The sequence below is a fragment of the Halichoeres trimaculatus genome, unplaced genomic scaffold, assembly GCF_033239565.1.
Source record: "Halichoeres trimaculatus isolate MK-OKI-2021-1 unplaced genomic scaffold, fHalTri1.1 fHalTri1_scaffold_2, whole genome shotgun sequence".
Taxonomy (NCBI): domain Eukaryota; kingdom Metazoa; phylum Chordata; class Actinopteri; order Labriformes; family Labridae; genus Halichoeres; species Halichoeres trimaculatus.
Window position 1 is genome coordinate 36,105,194 of NW_027437180.1, and position 18,887 is coordinate 36,124,080.

The 18,887-nt window shown below is 40.1% G+C and overlaps 1 protein-coding gene across 1 annotated transcript; it reads left to right on the forward strand.

Moving 5' to 3' along the window:
- The first annotated feature begins 1,077 nt into the window (after positions 1 to 1,077).
- srp68 (signal recognition particle 68) lies at positions 1,078 to 17,677 on the forward strand. Its single transcript, XM_074665526.1, has 16 exons — positions 1,078 to 1,253; positions 1,628 to 1,694; positions 3,873 to 3,986; positions 4,178 to 4,373; positions 4,576 to 4,658; positions 4,772 to 4,881; positions 4,971 to 5,050; positions 6,556 to 6,696; positions 11,628 to 11,726; positions 11,827 to 11,891; positions 14,419 to 14,572; positions 14,810 to 14,904; positions 15,050 to 15,179; positions 16,766 to 16,841; positions 16,918 to 16,970; positions 17,049 to 17,677. The coding sequence occupies exons 1-16, from the start codon at positions 1,166 to 1,168 to the stop codon at positions 17,274 to 17,276; spliced, it is 1,779 nt and encodes a 592-aa protein (XP_074521627.1). The 5' UTR covers positions 1,078 to 1,165; the 3' UTR covers positions 17,277 to 17,677.
- The last annotated feature ends 1,210 nt before the right edge of the window (positions 17,678 to 18,887 follow it).

Here is an 18,887-nt window from a genome sequence, read left to right on the forward strand (position 1 = left end):
AGAAAGTAAACAATGGTTTATGACTCGAAGCCCATTTATTTATCAATTGTTGGATATCAGACTTCATTTAAATTAAGTGGTTCATAGATGTGTTCATAGATAGGGATGGGTACCTTTCACATGCTGAAACGATACAGTACCAATGCCTGATACCTGGCAAGTGGTATCAGTACTCAACGGTACCAATTTTTGGTACTTTTTTGTGTTTATGTGGTAATAAATTTTAATTTGTTCAATAATAAAATCTCAGCGTTTTTTAAATTAACAAATTTATTCTTCATTATGTAGCTTTGCAATGCTGTGTTCATGTCCAGCATGGAAAATCTCCTACTCTTCCACTCCTGCAATGTCACAAGGATGCATTTAGGTACCTAAACATGGTGCCTTTGGATTTTACGTGAATCAAAAGTTGACAAAAGTTGGTTGGAACCTATAAAATACCCTAATTTGTTTCCCATCCCTACCCATAGACCATTTTGGGGGTGCTGAAGGCAACCCTAAGATGTCTTTTCTCTCATTCTTTGAAACTTAACAGAGAAGTTTCCCCCAGCTTTCGTTTACCAAACTGCACATTACTGATGAAAATAAATAAAACTGCTTTGGTGAATCTGAATATTATCTTAAGTGTTTTGCTCCTGTTTTTTTTTTTAAGTTTAAATGTCTTTTCAAAGAAAATTTATTCATTCTTTTGTGGTAAATGTTACAAAAGTTATATATAACAAAGACTGGTTGATAATTTTGATTTTGTGTTTAATTACATTACTTTTTTTAATATCAAGGCAACGTGGTATTTATTTTTGTGTTTTCAGTTAAAAGAAAGAAAATGTCAGGGAATTAAATGTTCAAATTGAGAAGATAAAACCAAAAAGATTTTCATCTAAATCTCAGTTGTGTTACGCTACACTTTTGAAAAATCATCAGCACGTATAAGGGGAACTCAATGAATGACAAAAAATATATATCAGGAGGTAGACAAGACGAAAAAAGGCTGGAAACCACTGCTGTAAATTGCCAGAAGTAGGTTGTCCAATCCACACCTCTCTGAAAAGTAAAATCTCGCTTAGTATCGCGATAACTCCATCCCAGCTCCCTGATTGGTCTGTCTTTCGACTTCCGGCTGAGCATGTGTGTAGCTGTAGCAACCATTAGCTAGAATCAATCAGAGATGGCCGCAGACAAACAAAACGAGACTAAAGTTTCCTCTATGGATGAAAATAAGAATAATTCATCGGACGGGGGACTTGGACTGGAAAGTATCCTTTATTTGTGTGCGCTGATATGTTTTTACGAACAGTAAATCCGTCTGTGAGGGTAGCTTCAGCCTGCTCGCTAGCGCTTTAGGCTACGTGTCATACTGAAGCAGCTGTTAATGACAGAGGCAAAAATCAGATTTATCCTTCTTTTTACACGTTTTAGTGAGTACAGTATTATTGAATTAACATGAAACATTCTGGCAATGAATTATACTTGTTAGTTTCTTATCTTGTGGTCGTGCTAACCTCTTTAGAAGCTGCGTTACCATTTGTTCTTAAAAATAAAATGACAGTTAAACCTTTAAAACATATCGCAACTTCAACGGAAATGACAAAGACTCTCCTGTACAGTTGTCCCTTAACATAAATCGCAGTTTTGCAAATTATCAAGGAATCCCAGCAGCAGCATGGCCTCAGACACGGGGACTACCAGAGATACAGGTAAGATGTTTCTGGTCACACATGACCTTTAAAAGTGTAATAACGGTTCAGGAGCTGTGGAGACATCTTTGCAGAGCTACTTTGTAATGTATAAGTTGAAACATAATTAATACGCTGTTTCCTTATCACAACCTCTGTTAAGTAAAACCTCGAGAAATTTTGTTAAAAAAAACGTTTAATACTGACATTACAGATTCTGATACATAAGATCTTTTATTCCTTTATTAGGATTATCTGATTTTAAAACACTATAAACACCACGCAAAAGTTTTTGTTGTTGTTAGGTTTCTATATATTTTTTTATTCTTTTTTTAATCAGAAAAAAAGTCACCTGCTAAACAGAAATATTTTAAGCGAGTCGTAATTTGACCAATTTTATCAATGGTAAGTATAAAACGTTTTAACAGGGTGTCTGTGGGGTCTTAAAAAGTATTAAAAGCTGATAAGTCAATTTTGGGAAAATTAAGGCCCTTAAAGAATATTGAAAAGTCTTAATTGTGTTTTTTTATGGTTTTATTAAGTTTCAAAGGTATTCAAGATTTGACCCAAAAAATATCCATGAATATTTATTTTCCTCCTTGCAACTGTCCCCTGATTGGGACGTTAAACATTCAGCCGATAAAGTTCTAAAATAGAATAGAATAGAAAAGAATAGAGTTACTTTATTGACCCCAAACTGGAAAATTCTTGTTTTACCAGCAGAAATCAATGGACCCAGTAGAAAAATACAAAAGAAAAAAGAATAAAATAAAAAAATTACATAAAGTCTCTAGTTACAATAAAATACAACAATAAGGATTGTGAGCGGTAGAAACACCAGCTATAAATTAAGGCCATTTTTAATTTCATAGAAATAAAATACAACATTAAAGCAAATCACACTATCTCCGGCACATGTCCTAAATTTTAAAAATGATTAAATAATTTCTCATTTTCTTCAGCAAGTTGGCCTTGAATAACTGCTGTTTCTTGTTGTGGGAGTGTCAACAAACCTGCCCTTAGTTTCATTTGTTCTTTCAAGCCTTATTCCTCCTTAGCTTACATCATTTCTGTAAAAATGTAAACTACAACTGTTAAAAAGTGGATGCCGACAACAACTGAAAGTTGCGATAAAGTCTTAAAACTTTTTCAAAGGTTTATCCCATAGTTCTCTCTCTCTTTTTTTTTTTTTTTTTTTAAAGTAAGTAACTGTCAACAGCTTCCTGCTGATCTGTCTCCAAACCAAGAGAAAACTCATTCATTTTATTAGCTTTTGCTGTTTCCTCCTCTATTTGCATCACTACACAAATAGTGGTCCTGCTTTCCTGAAACAGAAGAGTGAATGAACAAAATACACCCATACAAACAGAGACAAAATCTTTGGTTTTCATAGGTGTGTAGAGTATCTATTAAACAGGAGTTTTAACACAAGAGTGTCAAATTGTCTTCTATTAATTATGTTTAGAGGAACTTAAAAACATATGAAAACAATATTATAAAACCCCTTTTTTAATTGTTTAGTAGTAGTTAGTAGGATTTTTTATTCAGACAACATACATTTTGCAATATTTGTCACAAAATAGACATTTTAAACAAACCAGAATTCTTATAATAAGTGTTGACTGAAAAGGCATAGGCAGAAGCAAAATGCTTATCTGAGCCTAGCCCATATATTTAAACAAAGATAAGCTACCAATAAATAAATAAATAAATAAATAAACAAAGATAAAGAATCAACATTAACAACATCATTACATGATCAACACTTATAGTTTTCAAAGAACTTTGGAGACCATTTTTCTGAAGATATAACATGAATTGCAGGTTTTTATATTTATGTTTTCATCGTTCCATAGTTTAACCCTAACAACAGAAACACAACTCCTTTTTATACCTTTTCTAGCCTTCTGGTTTTTAAGGCTTTTTTTCTCTTTTTCCCATGTATTGAAACATATGAATTTATTAATATGTATACATACATGAGGGTTGGGTGAACTTATTTAGTTGCTCTCAAAAATAAACAGTAATAGGATTCTATTATAGTTTCTCAGAGGAAATACTGGAGTGATGGCCAGACATCATAATAGCCATGTCTGTTGTGGTCCACCAAGATAACACAAAGTACATTCAAGCATTACTGACTTTTTTTCCTATCACTGTTTCTCTGTGATTATATAAATCTCTGTGTTGTGTTTCCAGGGGATACTGCTCCCGCAGACTGCGTCGTCTGCGCAAGACTCTTGGCTTCAAGATGGGCAACAAGCACAAGTTTGTGGGGAAGAAAATAACAGTGGAAATGCTTTCTGACAACAGGTAAAAAATGGATCTTCTTCTCAAGACAGTCATGTGCAATCTTGCTAATTTGGTTAAAGAGATTCATGCTCAAGCTCAGTTTAATTAAGTATTGCCGTGAAACCACAAACTTTACATCAGATGTAAGCTTTGTCTGCCAATTGAAATGAGTGATACAGGAAATTACTCATCATAAACCTACTCCTCTTAAGGTACCTACTGCTGGTGTTGATGGAGGCAGAGCGAGCTTGGAGTTACGCCATGCAGTTGAAGCAAGAAGCCAACACGGAGCCTCGTAAACGCTTCCACCTGCTGGCACGTCTGCGCAAGGCGGCCAAGCACAGCGAGAAGCTGGAGAAGCTCTGTGAGAGCCCTCGAGTGGACGCTAAGACTAAGCTTGAGGCACAGGTACGCAGTACAGTCACCTTCGGTCTGCTTCTCAGGAGTTTAAGATAGATTAGTGGTCAGTAGTCAGCCTGTTTGATCAGTTATCCCTATTTTTGACTTAATAGAAGCTTGTTACAAACTATGAGGATTCATTAAACTGTCTTATTTAAAAAGTGAATGAATAAACCAGGTTAAAAAATCGACAAATCCGTGCTGATTGCAGGCCTACACTGCATACCTGACTGGTATGGTAGAGTTTGAGTTGCAGGAATGGAAACCTGCCATGGAGGCCTTCAACAAATGCAAGTAAGTTTTCACCCGTCACACAGCTTCTGAATTCTTTCTATGAAATCAGTGTGTGTGTGTGTGTGTGTGTGTGTGAGAGAAAGATATTAGACGACCTGTCTTGTGTGTGTCAGGACCATCTATGAGAAGCTGGCCAGTGCGTTCACAGAGGAAATGGCTGTTCTGTATCGTCAGCGTGTGGATGAGATTTCACCCAACATTCGCTACTGCGCTTACAACATCGGTGAGTAACACAAAGACACTTCACACAGGGAGGGAAAAGAGATCCTCAGCAGCCTTTAGTTTACCTGTTCATTTCCTGCACGGTTACAGGTGATCAGAACGCCATCAACGACCTGATGCAGATGAGACTAACTGGTGGAGGAGGAGGCATGATGGCTGAGAAACTGGAGGTAAGAACAGGAAAAGGAAACTGTTAACCAAGTACTGTCTTACATCAATTTCTTTTCCTTTTATTTTAAAGAAAAATAAACAAAGCTGCACAGTGGTGCTATACTTAGAGGTGTTGCTTCACAGGTAGAAGGTTCCTGGTTCCTGATGGAGCAAAATGTTGCAAAATGAGGATAATTTTAAAGGGGCTGTGAGGAGTTTCTAAGTGATCTTGAAAAAGTCTCCCTTCTAGATATATGCCTGATCGTAATCTACACTTTAAAGATTATCAGCTTATTTTAAATTGCTACTTCTTAGCTTAGGTCAAGAAGGACCAGATTGATTGACAGCAGGTATCTATGATAACACCACGCCGGCTGACGAAGTTTAGTAGTGAAAAGAAGAGACATCTGTGTTTCTCTACTCTGTAAATGATTTATGTGATTGATTTTGTAGTGGGGTTGCACAGTGGCACAATGGTTAGCGCTGCAGCCTCCCAACAAGAAGGTCACTGGTTTGATTCCCAGCTTGGCTGGTGGGCCTTTCAGTGTGGAGTTTGCATGTTCTCCCTCCTCCAGCTTCCTCCCACAAAAATGCTCGTCAGCTTAATTGACCACTCTAAGTTGTCATAGGTGTGAGTATGTGTGTGACAGGTTGTCTGTCTATGTGCCTTTGATTGGCTGGCGACCAGTCCAGGGTGTACCCTGCCTCTCACCCAATGACAGCTGAGATAGGCTACAGCCACCTGCAACCCTGAACAGGATAAGTGGTTAAGAAAATGAATGAATGGATAAATTTTGTAGTGATGGTGGACACTGGAGCCTAACTGTCAGACAGAAAAAGGACAGAAGAGCAGAAGAAAGCTAAACGGGAGAGTGATACAGCCCGAGCTAAAGGCTAACACAGGAGCTAAACTGTTTGTGATAATGTTCATTCCAACCCACAGTCAGCAGTTATTCTGCAGTGGTCTGTTCAAACTTGAGAGTCTATGAATAAAATGAAGAGTGAGGTTACGTTAGCACTGATTGGTAGATGACTGGCAGGACATAACCAGGATTCACTAACGTTACACATTACAGACATGTCTCAGAGCATCAGGCTGCCAGCTGTGCTAAATATGAACAGCTACTAAACTACTTACAAACTGACAGTGTTTACTTGTTGTCACTTTAGCCTACAGATATGTTGTAGGACTGGGCTGCTGATAGCACTACATAAAGCCAGCTGCTACAACGTTTGCTTGATGTCATGTTTCAAACCGAAGCGCTACATAACTGTACTGATAAATACCTTACCTTAGTGCAGTGTATCCAGTAAAAAGTTGTCTTAAACAAAGAAAATTTGTTTCAGTCCAATTTCCATTTAATTGTGCAGAGACTCCTGACCAGAAGGTGGCGAGACTGTCCAATTTAAACAGATCCTCCTCATAGCATCTTTAAGGAACAATCTCTGTCCTTTACTGAAATCATAAGTAGCCAGAAAATACATGTCAACAAGAACTCTAATGGGATTTTCTGTTTTGTCTCAGTCCCTGATCACTCAGGCCAGAACCAAGCAGGCTGCCACCATGAGTGAGGTGGAGTGGAGAGGACGAACGGTTCCTGTGAAGATCGACAAGGCCCGAATCTTCCTGTTGGGTCTGGCTGACAACGAGGCTGCCATCGCTCAGGTACGTCAGCTCAGAGATTTGTTACAGCTCTTAACTTCATGTCACAGCAGTGTTAATTTTACATCTAGTCCTGGTCTTTTGACAAAAATACCTGTTAGCTTTAGTGTAGTTATAGTCGAGGAAATTCAAAACATTTTAACCAAGGCTTCTCTCTCTGAATCCATTCATATAGGAGTTTAAAGATTGGTATCAGGGCCGTACCAAGTGTTACTTTTTCATGTGTAGCATCTTAGTTATATAACTCAGCCCAGTGTAAACCTGCTGTGCTGTTCCTGCTCATCTATAGAACAAGAAAAGATCATTACACACAGACAAAGTGACATTATCTAAACTCTAGCTTCAAATACAACAACTGTATCACACATTTGCAGCATTCCACAGGAAGCATCTTCTTTACAATATCCAAAACAACTCCAAAAGCTTCCAGCAGGTGGCACTCTCCTCTTTACGGTCCTGCACGTCTACTGTAGAGCCACCTCAGGGCATTTCTCACACTTTCTGTCGCCAGAAGGCCCAGCACACCTTCACAGACACACCTGACACACCCACAGCCACTCAGGACTCTGGCATGCAGCCCCTCTCATCGCACAACTGCATTCTGCACATTTCAGCCCACACATGAATACAGGACAACACCCAGCAGGTGTATTAGCAAGACAGATCGGTGCTATTATCTGTAAACACCTTTTTGTTTCAGTGAGGGAATTTTACAAACAAGCTGCAGCGTTTGGGCCAATTGTTGGGGAAAGAGGGAAAAGCTGAATTTCTGAGAAGCTTGAAATAATCTCAGGAAGTGAATTTGCAGATTATATTTGTCACTCATTACTCTTCCAACAAGCTAACACCTTAACATAAACACCTGATCCACCGCTCTGTGCCTCAAGGGACAGGAAATGCTGAGTTTGGCAGCTCTTCAGTCCCAGTAGAAAGACTCAGTGGACTCTTTTTAATCAGCGTATTTGTCCAGCCGATCCTCTGAGGAACAAAGGATGCTGGGCAGGTTGAGCCGGTCATGAAAGGCGTTGTTAGGGTGTTGGCACAAGTGTGTGGCACCAAATATTATCAACCTTCGACCCGTCTCTTTTTGAGTATCACTGTGACTTTTCCTCACTGTTGTGGACGTTTAACTCCATGAAGCTAACTTTGTGGCATCCATCCCAGGTGTTAGAATCTTCATTCCTGTGTTTTTTAAGTTTTAAGAGGTTTAACTTGTAAAATCTCTGGTTTATCTTCAACCTGGTACATTTTCACCTTCACAGTACCCTCATGTTTTTATGAAAAATGAAGCGTCCTGTAGACTTTTGTTAATCTGAGTAACACAGGCAGACTCATTGTCCAGGTGTGTCAACCAAAGGAAGGTGAGGTGAAGAACAATCCTGTCATTCACAAAAGTTTGAACCCTGAAACTCCAGTGCGTCTGATTGCTGATGAGTTGTGTGTAGGAATGTATCCGCAGCCTGCCGGGCCACATACCTGAGTCTCTCCCTCTGTGTGTTACAGACACATACCTGCTGTTACTGTTGCTCTTTGCATCAACCTACTACAGCTCCTCTACCTGGGAAATATTTAGGCTCGCATGATTGACGTTTACTAGATTTTTAATCAGCTTGTTGCGAATGAAAGTCTGGATATCAAGGCCAACATGTCTAGGACTTACATTTCCAGGTGACACAACTGGAAGCTGCAGCTTTTTTACAGGCTTCAGGTTCATGTTTCTGTCCGCAGCGTGTAAATATTTCCTCCTACAAGTTCAGTAAGAACAGTCGCTCGAGTCCTCCCCTCCCAAATTCTTCAGAGTGTGAAACCCTTTGACATACTTCAAGAATTCCTCACCCTCCCTAATGGTATCAGAGATAATTTCCTGAAACTATGCACAGTTGGCATCACTTAGATATGCAGTACATGTGTTTGTTACAAGTTGAGAGCTCAGCGACGTGATTTAAATGTCTGTTTTCATATGAAATGCCGTTCGAGTGATGTTCAATCAGACGCCATCACAATCAGCTTTCGGGGTTTGAGAGAGGCAGCTGTGGCTCAGAGTGGGGTCAGCATCTTTCAATCTGAAAGTCAGAGGTTTGGTCCTTAAATACATTCGTCAGCTGGTGTTATGAAAATTAAAATTATTTAAAATATTATTGTCCACAGATTTAATTGGGAAAAGAACACAGAGGCTCCTCAATGTATTTTATCAGGGTATATTAGCCAGTGTCCTGTTTTATACTGGTCTTTGCTGGGGGAGCAGCATCACTTCTGAGGACAAAACAGGATCAACAAATTGATAAAAAAGGCTGGTTCAGTGATTGGCTGAACCCTAGACTCAACTGAGGTCACCTATGACAAGAGGATTGGGGCCAAGTTAAAAAATGTGCTGCTCTTTGAAGACCATCTTCTCCTCTTCATCCTCATCCTCCTCTTGGTAGTATTTTTAATAGACTGAGAAGTTCTTTTAGTGATCATCTGGTGATGCCTAAGTGCTCCACTGAACGACTCAGAAGGTCCTTTATACTGGCAGCAGTTCATTAATTTAATGAACTTATGACTTTGTTGCTTCTGTCTGTTCCCAAGGTGCTCTCTGGGTTTTGTATTTATCAATTGTAAATGTCATAACGTGTATTGTGTGAATGAGTGGACTGTATTACGGTGCCATAGGAGTTTCCCCATTAGGGATTAATAAAGCTATCTTATTTTAGCTTAGTTTAGCTCAGCTTAGCCTAGCTTAATTTAGGGCGTATTCAGACCTGGACTGTTTGGTCCACTTTAAACGGACCAGGGTTCGTTTCCCACGCTGGTGCGGACTTTTCATGCAGGTGTGAATAGACACAAACGAACCCTGGTGCGGACCAAACAACCGGACCGAGACCCACTTTTTGAGGTGGTCTCGGTCCGCTTCCAAACGAACTCTGGTGTGATTCGTGGTTCTCCTGTGCAGGTCTGAATACAAACCAAGGTCCATCTGAACTAACTACAGGATACATGCGCCTTTTTGGCCTATAAAGCCACCGTAACCTAACCGTCTTTGGTTCATACCTGATCCTTAGTCTTCTGTTTAGCCACGCTGTTGCTGGCATGTTGTGGGTCAGGACACGCAGAGCATAGCGTCTCCTTGCTGCACGCATTCATCTTCGCTGTTCCAAATTTGAAACGGTGTTGTTAAGCCTGCTTTGAAGGAGCTGCTCTTGAAACTGAAAATTATTTTGCAGCTCTAATAAGAGCACAAACACACGTTTACCTCCATTTCCAGGTCTGTACTCTGTGTGCCGCCCTTTGTCAGTGCTGTCCAATGAGAGCACTGATCGTCACACATGTGGATGTGTTTACAGAATATAGTCCACTTGCAAAAAGTACAATCTGAATATGAACCGCACCAAACGAAAAAAATAAAGTCCGCTTTTGGTCCGGACCAAACAAGTGGACCAAAGGACTTTTCTGGTCTGAGTACAGCCTTAGACTAGTTTAGCTTAGCTTAGCATTGCTATTGTTCAACCAGAGGTACTACCGGCATTTCAATTTTCAGAACATGGATAGAAATTTAGTTCTGGGGTGATAAATCTACCCCTGTAAATGGCCCTACCTGAACGGTGGTACTTTCCAGGTGTCCCGAAACTTTAAAGGGCGAGGCTTGTAAGCTAAATATGTCTGATTGGTGCTGCAACCACATATTTTTATTTCCCCCTCTTGCCGTTAACAGTAAGATGACCCCAAGCTGTGATGGACTTGGTTTAATAACTTTTTTTTCAGTGATGTACCTTTTTACGTGTAACATGTTGTTAACCCTGAAAATCATGACCAGGTGGGCTCAAAAGCTTATAACTACATCAGCTATGAGATAAAAAGACATGTAAAAAAAGAAAAGATTTGTGTGAATAATTATTCAATTAAAGTGTCAAAGTAAAAGGCTGTTCATAAAACAAAACTATGGACTTATCAAGCGATAAAGACAAACACAAAAAAGACAAACTAAATTTTTAATACAAGATTTAAATTGGCATTGAATAACCTACAGGGTACAAATATTAGTTTATGAACGCTGCTCATATCAATATATCATTTTTGAATCTTTTGTACCCCCTTGAATGCCCTTGTGTACTTTCAGGGGTTCTCTGCCGTCTTCATGCTTTAAACCTGGGAGCGACCCAGTGTTTCACCAGTTTCTAAAGCCTAAAAGGCTAGTTAAGTTAATTAATTAATTAATATATTTAGCACATTTCAAGTGCTCCACACAGACATGCAAATAATCATTAAAATGTCAACAAGACACATCGAAAGAAAACATTTGAAAATCTATTAAATGAAAACCTTTTGGTTCAAGCAAAAAATAAACATTAAAAAATGTATGTAAAAAAGATTTTAAAATATAAGCATGAAAGTTACAGTACAAAGCTGTGCAATGAAGTGGATTTGATTTTCAAAAGGTGAAGGCCTCGTGCCCTTCTTCAGGTTCATTTTTACTGAAAAGCCTTTGTTGTTTTTGTTATTACTTTACTGGTTTGGTGGTGTTTTGCAGTTTTTTTCTACATGCCTCATTTGTGTGCTTGTTGTGTATAATCTATCTGCGTCTTCAGCCCTGTGGATCAAACACAGACAAGCAGTGGGCCACAGGAGAAGTTTAGTTCTGGGGAGTGTTTTAACAGGAACTCAAAGCGCCTGGACTCTGGGCGAAACGTATCGAAGGTCAAATGACCCCTAAAACTCCTTCCTATCCAGCCACAAAGGGAGTCATTGATGCTGTTTCAAGCCTGTCATAAGCTCTGATCTTCAGTTGTGTTTATAACTTGAAACTGCTGTAAGTGAAAGCACTATAGTCATGTAGCTTAAGAAAAAAAAGTTGTGAAGATAAAATAAGATGTTATTCTTCCTTCCCTTCTGTTGGTCTGCGTTAAAATGGATCCACTGCTCTGTAAAAAAAAATCTTCACTGTCTTTGTCGTTCAGGCCGCCAACGAGGAGACCAAAGAGCACCTGTACGAGACCCTGCTGGCCGAGTGCAGAGACACCATGCAGGCTGTGAAAGAGGAGCTCAAGAGTGAAGCGGTGAGGATGAAGAGACGGCATGTTTCAGTGAAGTAGAGGAGTGTTAATCCTTCTTGATTGGAATGTTAACCTGAAACTTTCTTTTTGTTTGTCTTTGTAGAAGCAGCGTGAGAGGAGCTCTGACGCCGACAGTGGCAAAGTGTCAAACCTGCAGTTCCTGCACAGGTAAAAAAAAACTAACATGGTGAAACTTTTACATGAGCTGCTAAACACAGGGACAGATCCTTTTTTTCCCCTTTTTGTCCCTTTTCTTAGTAACTGATGATATTTTTTCTGGTTTTGGTGTTTTGTACAGAAAACTTGAAACTTGTAAATTGATAACAGACTTTATTCCCCTAACTCAGTAGATCCTAGTCAAAGTCTCTGTGGGGACTGTTTCAGTGATCTTGAAAAACTCTCCCCTAAAGATTTATGCCTGATCATAATCCACTTAAAATGAGATTATCGGTGCCAAAACAGGTGATTTATAAATGATATTTCTCAGTTGCCCTGTCCGGTTCATCCAGGACCAAGGATGGGCATTTCAAGCAAAAGAGCTATTTGATTTTAGCTCATTACTATTTCAAATGTATTCGTAGATCACCCCCTACTATTGACTGTTAGACTAACCTCGCAGAGTTTGTGCTGCACCTCGTTTTCATTTATTTTTCAATGGAGTCCCTTACTTCCCCATCTGTTTTTGAGCATCTCCTCATTCTTCAAACACAACAAAAAAAATTTATTACAATTTAAAAATCACTCAGTTACAAAAATATAAAATACTCCATTACATGAATTCATTTACTTGAAACACACAAAGTCTATTAGAAACCCAGGCATAGTTCAATCCATGTTTCATAACTCGTACAAAATGCATCATAAACATTACTGACCCATAGTGCAACAATTCCAACAAATAAACAACACACATTCCTCACTCTGCCGACCAGGGTGCTAATAACTCTGAAGCAACATCAAGAACCTTTGGTGGGAGCATATGCATGCTACCAAAAGAAACAAATAAACAACCGGCCAAACTTAAAAGAATAAATGAAAGTAAACGGGAGACACTGTAACCTACTATTCTGTTCCAGGGAAGAAGCTCAAACAACAACACAGAAGTGTGTCGCTTAAATGCTTCCGGACAGCACAACTTCTGGTCGGAAACAAAAGAGGCTTAACCAATCAGAAATAACAAAATAATACAATAATAACATAGCGGAAAGGGCAGCCAGTTACAATCAATGTTTTTCACTGCTGAAAAGGGTTACTTGGATTAATGTTGTTACAGTGAAAACAGGAGCTTAACTGTCAAAAAGAAAACAGACATCAGGGCCCTGTTCTACGAAGCAAGTTCAGCCTAGCGAGATAGCCTTGGAGCTACCTCGCTGAACTGAGCGCGGTAGCCGGCGGTCTCGCTACACGGTTAACGACGCTGGTTATCAACCTCATAAGAGGATCCAGCTAGGCAATGAGCGCGTGCGCGCATTTAAGGCGGAGCCCGCTGCATCTGACCAATCGTGAACATGGAGCAGTCTGGAGCGTCAGAGCAGGGTGGAGAGAGAAGGACCGCATACTTAATACTTCATAAAGCACGGAGGGAGTGCTGGCAGAAAATTGCTGACAGTCTAAATGCGTAAGTGTAGTGCAAAAAAAATCTTTTGTGCCATTATCATCCTGAAATAGCACTGTTCACCATGCACTTTTACTGTAACATGCAACATACCTAATTTATTCTTATATGAATTTATTCATTTGTTCATTCCTATCGTGTTTACATTTTTTGTGTGATATGTAGCCCACATGAGCCCTACATGAATTCCTGTCACAATTTTGATACGGGCAATAAAATATTGTCATGGAACAGAAGTGTTGGCATTGAAGACCTTATTACGGCAATGAGAGTTCTTCATTCCCTTTAACTACCTGTAGAAAGTGTCATGTACTACCAACCCCTCCCTGGAAAACCGGTAACTTTCATAAAGGTGGTCATCCGAAAAAGAGAGTGGGTCTGGCTCCGATGTCCACGGGATCCTCTAAGAACGGACAAGCCATTTTTTCGTGAGGGCTCATTGGTCAGTGGGCGGGGTTTTAATAGTCCGCGAGTTCAATCTGCAACCTAACCTGCCCCGGAGCAGGTTAGCCGTTCAGCGTACGTTGCCATGGAGACTCGCCTCACTGAGGAGTGATCCTGTGTCGTAGAACAGGGCCCTGAGCAAAAGAAAGACAAACAGGAGAGTGATAGAGCAAAGGATAAAATACAGGTAAAGCTATTTGTGCAGTTATTCTGCAGTGGTCTGTTCAAACTTGAGAGTCTATTGATAAAATGAAGGGTGAGGTTACGTTAGCTCTGCTTGGTGAAGGTTGGAGTTGGTAGATGAGTTCTGCTAGGATATAACCAGGATTCACGCTGTGAATAATTCTTCACAGTCTGCTCATCTTCGAGACACTAAACTACAAACTGAGTTTTCAAAGTTTGACTTTTGTTACATTTTAAACACAAGACCTACGTAATGATAATAAAAATTAGCGTTAAATCAAAGATCTGCTCTCCAAAATGAATAAACACCTTGGCAAGAGTCACATCCTCGACACAGTGGGTGATTGTGCTCATGGGAAATGCAGTCTTAATTCCAGGAAAACATCTGCAGATTTCTCTGCTCTGTATGAAGACAGTAATCGAGCTGTTTGTGTCCTCTGTGGCGTCCGGTAGTTACCTGACCTACATCAAGCTGTGCACGCTGGTGAAGAGAAACGAGAGCATGGCTCACACTCTGCAGGCCAAACTGAAGGAACCAGAAGCCGACGAGAACAAGAGAGGACCCCGTCCACAGGACCTCATCCGCCTCTATGACATCATCCTGCAGGTAGGTCTGAAGCATTAGGTCTTAAACACAGATAACTTGTTTAAGGCTTCCTCACAGCTGCTGAGGGTCAGCGTGCTGAGCTCCAGTGTCATCAGACAGGGCGTGTGTTCGCTGCTTTGTTTGACAGTCTGTCACCTCTCCTCCGTGTAACTCACCAGCTGTGCTCCTCCCTGCTTTAGCATCCTGTCATCTGGCATCATCACCTTAACTGTCCCTCTTGTTCGTTTGTCTCTGCAGAGTCTGGCTGAGCTCTCCGCCCTGCAGGGTTTGGAGGATGACCACACCTTCCAGAAGGAGGTTTCCCTCAAGACTCTGGTCTACAAAGCCTACAGGTCTGATTAGGACCTGAAACCCTCAAATCAAAAATACCACCAAGACTTATATTTATCAACCAAGTATGACTTATCACTCCTCAAACAGAAAACTGTGATATTTTGTCTGATTTATTTAAAATACCTTTGCTGTGTCTTCCCTCAGGTGTTTCTTCATAGCTCAGTCCTACGTGCTGGTGAAGAAGTGGAGTGAGGCGTTGGTGCTGTATGAGAGGGTGCTGAAATACGCCAAGGAGGTGCAGTCCAAGGCCAAGAGTCTCAACAACAGCCTCAAGGTTGGTCAGAAGACAAGTCCATAAAACACAAAAACAGACTACTGCAATCAAAACATCTATAGAATACTAAGATGATCAGACGAACTTTAGCTTTTTTCGCTAACATACACTACGGCTTAACAGTTTGGGATCTTGGAGGTTTTCTTGTTTTCCGTTGAAACACTCTGAAAGCACATCTGGAAAGGAAATACATTTTAAAGGAATAATGAAAAAAGGATAAAATCCGCCCGATCACAAAGTGTGGCATAACATTTCTTAATCTTCTGATCGCTTTCCTATTTGGTTCTCAGAAGTCACCGCTGAGTGATGGGTCTTTTTTAAATGATTAGGAGATTAAATTTGAATCTTTGAAATTAGTAGAATAATGTTTTTCTTTGGAAATCTAAAAAATGTGAAAGTGATCCCAAACTTTTGAGCAGTAGTGTCCTGACCCTTTGTTTTCTTTTTTTTTATTATGCCTCACTTTTTTGAACAGGGGTAAGAATCTTCAAACTGATTTTATGTTTTTATATTACCAAATAATATAAAAACATAGCCAGAAAACTGGAATTCTCTGAGAAGTCAATAATTTATCAAAAATAACAACCACGAAAAAGAGGTCCGTTCAGTAATGACAGTACAAAAAAAAGGTTACTTCTCAACTAATAATGAAAATGTGTTTTACACAAATTATATTTTAGTGTAGTTTTTTTTTGTTTTGTTTGTAAAAAAAAAAAAATTCTGTTGGTGTCTGGTGTTAGCTCTGTTAGCTATGTCTGTGAATAGCATGATGCTACTCTGCCCTCTGGTATTCCCTCTGTTGCTGGGTTAGCACGGCTAGCTTGTCTATCTTATTGGAGATAGAGCTTACATTCCCAATAATGATGTTGTCACTTCTTAGCTCATACCTGAGAACCAGCACGTCATCCTCACCTCCTTCTCCTCACCTTGTGGGGAAACATCCGGCCTTGCACCAGTTAGCACTGACATGCTACAGGCTGCTAATAGCTGAGTTCACATGTAAACAATGCAGCCATGGTTACATGTAGGATCTCCAGACAAACACAGGAGCAAAAATAGTAAAAATATCACTGAAGACAAAACCAGTTTAGTGTCCATGACCAACAAATGAGCCATACACAGTAATGACCCAGTAGTGAATGCCGTAATAAGATATGCTGTAGGGCTGGGCGATTATGGTAAAAATAAGAATCCCGATTATTTTAAGTGATATTGAAATCACAATTAATATACACAATTATTCATTTATTCAAAAACTTCAGTACTGATTTAAACACAACTTTAAAGAGTCAGCAAGTGGCACATACAGTATTATTGATACACATAAGTCACACACACTCGCTGTGGCTGCACATGGAACACAGAAGAGCTATGAAGCACAGGAACTTGCATACATATACACTGTGTGGCATATTGATTGTTTTTCTTCGATTATATTGTTTTTATGATTGTCAGATGGCAAAATTGAAATCAGGATTAAAATCCAATTAATTGTCCAGCCCTAATATGCTGTCAAATGAATTCTGAAGATGGTTTTTAAACATTTGTCCCTGAAGCATCACTGTTGTGTCTTTTGGTTTCTACAGGACCTTCCTGATGTTCAGGAGCTCATTGCTGAGGTCAACGCTGAGAAATACTCGCTTCAGGCTGCTGCCATCTTAGGTAAGAGCTTCTTTTGGTCATCTCACACTTTCATCAGGAGCTTGTTTGTGTTTAAACTGTGTATTTTGTGTTTCAGACACTGATGAGACGGCTGAGGTTCCCTCTCAGCAGCAGGTGAAAGACAACACGGTAAGAGCTCAGACCCAGACACTGGTTCATCGTCGTTATTTCTCTGGTCTTATAATTCATGCTTCCTTTTTCCCCCAGCCTCTCTGCAACCGCCTGGAGACCTTCCGTCTGGACCCCAGCCTCGTAGGAAAGCAGCCCAACCTGGTCCAGTTCCCTCCGGACTTCCAGCCGATCCCTTGCAAGCCGCTGTTCTTCGACCTCGCCCTCAACCACGTGGCCTTCCCTCCGCTGGACGACAAGGTGGAGCAGAAGGGCAAGGGCGGCCTCACCGGCTACATCAAAGGCATCTTTGGCTTCGGCAGCTAAATCCGTCCCCGGGCTTCGGACTCCACCGGGGCTCCTGAGTTCACCAGACTCAACCGGACTTGGGTCAACATTAATCAAAATAATTTCACACAATTAAACGTTTTATTTTTAGCCGCTAAGTGCAAGATGAGTGGAGGTGAGAGATCATAAAATACGTCATTTAGTTTAAAGTAGCAAAACAACCCGAGTCTCTGCTCCACCTGTATGAGCTCACACCTCCACCTGTCATCCAGATCTGTACGTACAGCCATGTTGATGACTTTAGTCTTTTAGAGTTTAAAAATGAGCCACATCAGCTCCATGAATTAGCTTGATTTTTTTTGTTCCAGTGTTTTCAAAGCGCCTTCCTCTAATCATCGCTTTTATTTGTCATCTTTTTTTCACATCTTAACACAAATGTGCAGTTTTTCTACGTCACCTGAACTTGCCCTATCCAGAGATCCTGTGTCATGTAGCTCTGAAAAGCTGCTCGTCACTTTCAGACCGCTTGAAGTGTCAACTCTTTTCCATCTGCCGGTCAGGAGATTGCTTGGCGGTTTAGCGTTTTTCCCCAGGTTTTAGTCGCTTTGAGAAAGTTTTCATCATGAAATGTGTAGAAAGTTTTGAGTAAGATTCTCTTATCATCATGACAGCGATGGAGAAAAGCTGTTTGTGATGATCCTGCGGCGAAACATCAGATGCAAGTTTACAAAAAGTGTCAGTCACCAACTCCTCATTTCACTGTTTCATTCACTACTTTTAATGAATGTTTTTATTTTCTTTTTCTTCCTGTTAGTGTTTTATGTTAAAGGTTAAAGATGGATGTGCTGGATTAATCCAATCCTTTACCTCGAATAGCCTGGGACTCAACAACAAACGGTGGAAATGTAATCGAGAAAAGAAAAGAGGATGTGTGATTTCTTTAATTCCTGGGCCTAAATAAAAATATATCTGCACCAAACTTACTTTCTTGTGTTTTTTTCTTCCACTTCCCCTGATTAAAGTTAAATAAACTGCTCCAAGCGTCGTTAAAAAACATCAGGAGATGTTTTGTCAGCAGTCCAGACTGAGATGAAGTAACTTCGAGGTGTGTCTTGTGCAGCTTTGTCCTGGGTGTGTGTTTCAGATGCCTCAGCAGGGCGTGAATTTCTGTACGTTTACTTTCATGAATATGTATTTCCACAAAGACGAATGTTAACGTAGGTGTGATTCCGACTCTGAATCAGTTTCTTTCAGCATTAAATCATTTTTATTTTTTATGTTTAGTAACTACTCCCACTCTTCACACATGACATCTCTGTCCCACGTCTTCATCTCACACACACACACATTCCTCTGTCACTACAATGACACAAATATGCAGAGAAGATATTTGTCTTCTGATGAGATGGAGATAATTTCTTCTCGGTCACCCGTCGAACATCTTTCCAGTGATCTTACGTTTCTGTAGGTTTGAGCCTTAAACACACAAACGTAAATAATTTACACTCACAGGGTGGAGTTGCATATTAATCTATTGGTGGGCAGATCTGTCTTTGTGAGGAGTTTAAAAAAATCTGTATTATCTTCACCTTTGTTAGAGAATGACTCAGGAAACCACACAGCCATGCTCTGTATGTGTGCTGTGAGCTG

What these genes read in the sequence shown, in the direction of transcription:
- srp68 (XM_074665526.1), top strand. Translation starts at nt 1,166, where the DNA reads ATGGCCGCAGACAAACAAAACGAGACTAAAGTTTCCTCTATGGATGAA. An exon ending in AACCTGCAGTTCCTGCACAG is followed by an intron (nt 11,892 to 14,418) that starts GTAAAAAAAAAC and finishes GGCGTCCGGTAG; the next exon opens with TTACCTGACCTACATCAAGC. An exon ending in AGCAGGTGAAAGACAACACG is followed by an intron (nt 16,971 to 17,048) that starts GTAAGAGCTCAG and finishes TTTTTCCCCCAG; the next exon opens with CCTCTCTGCAACCGCCTGGA.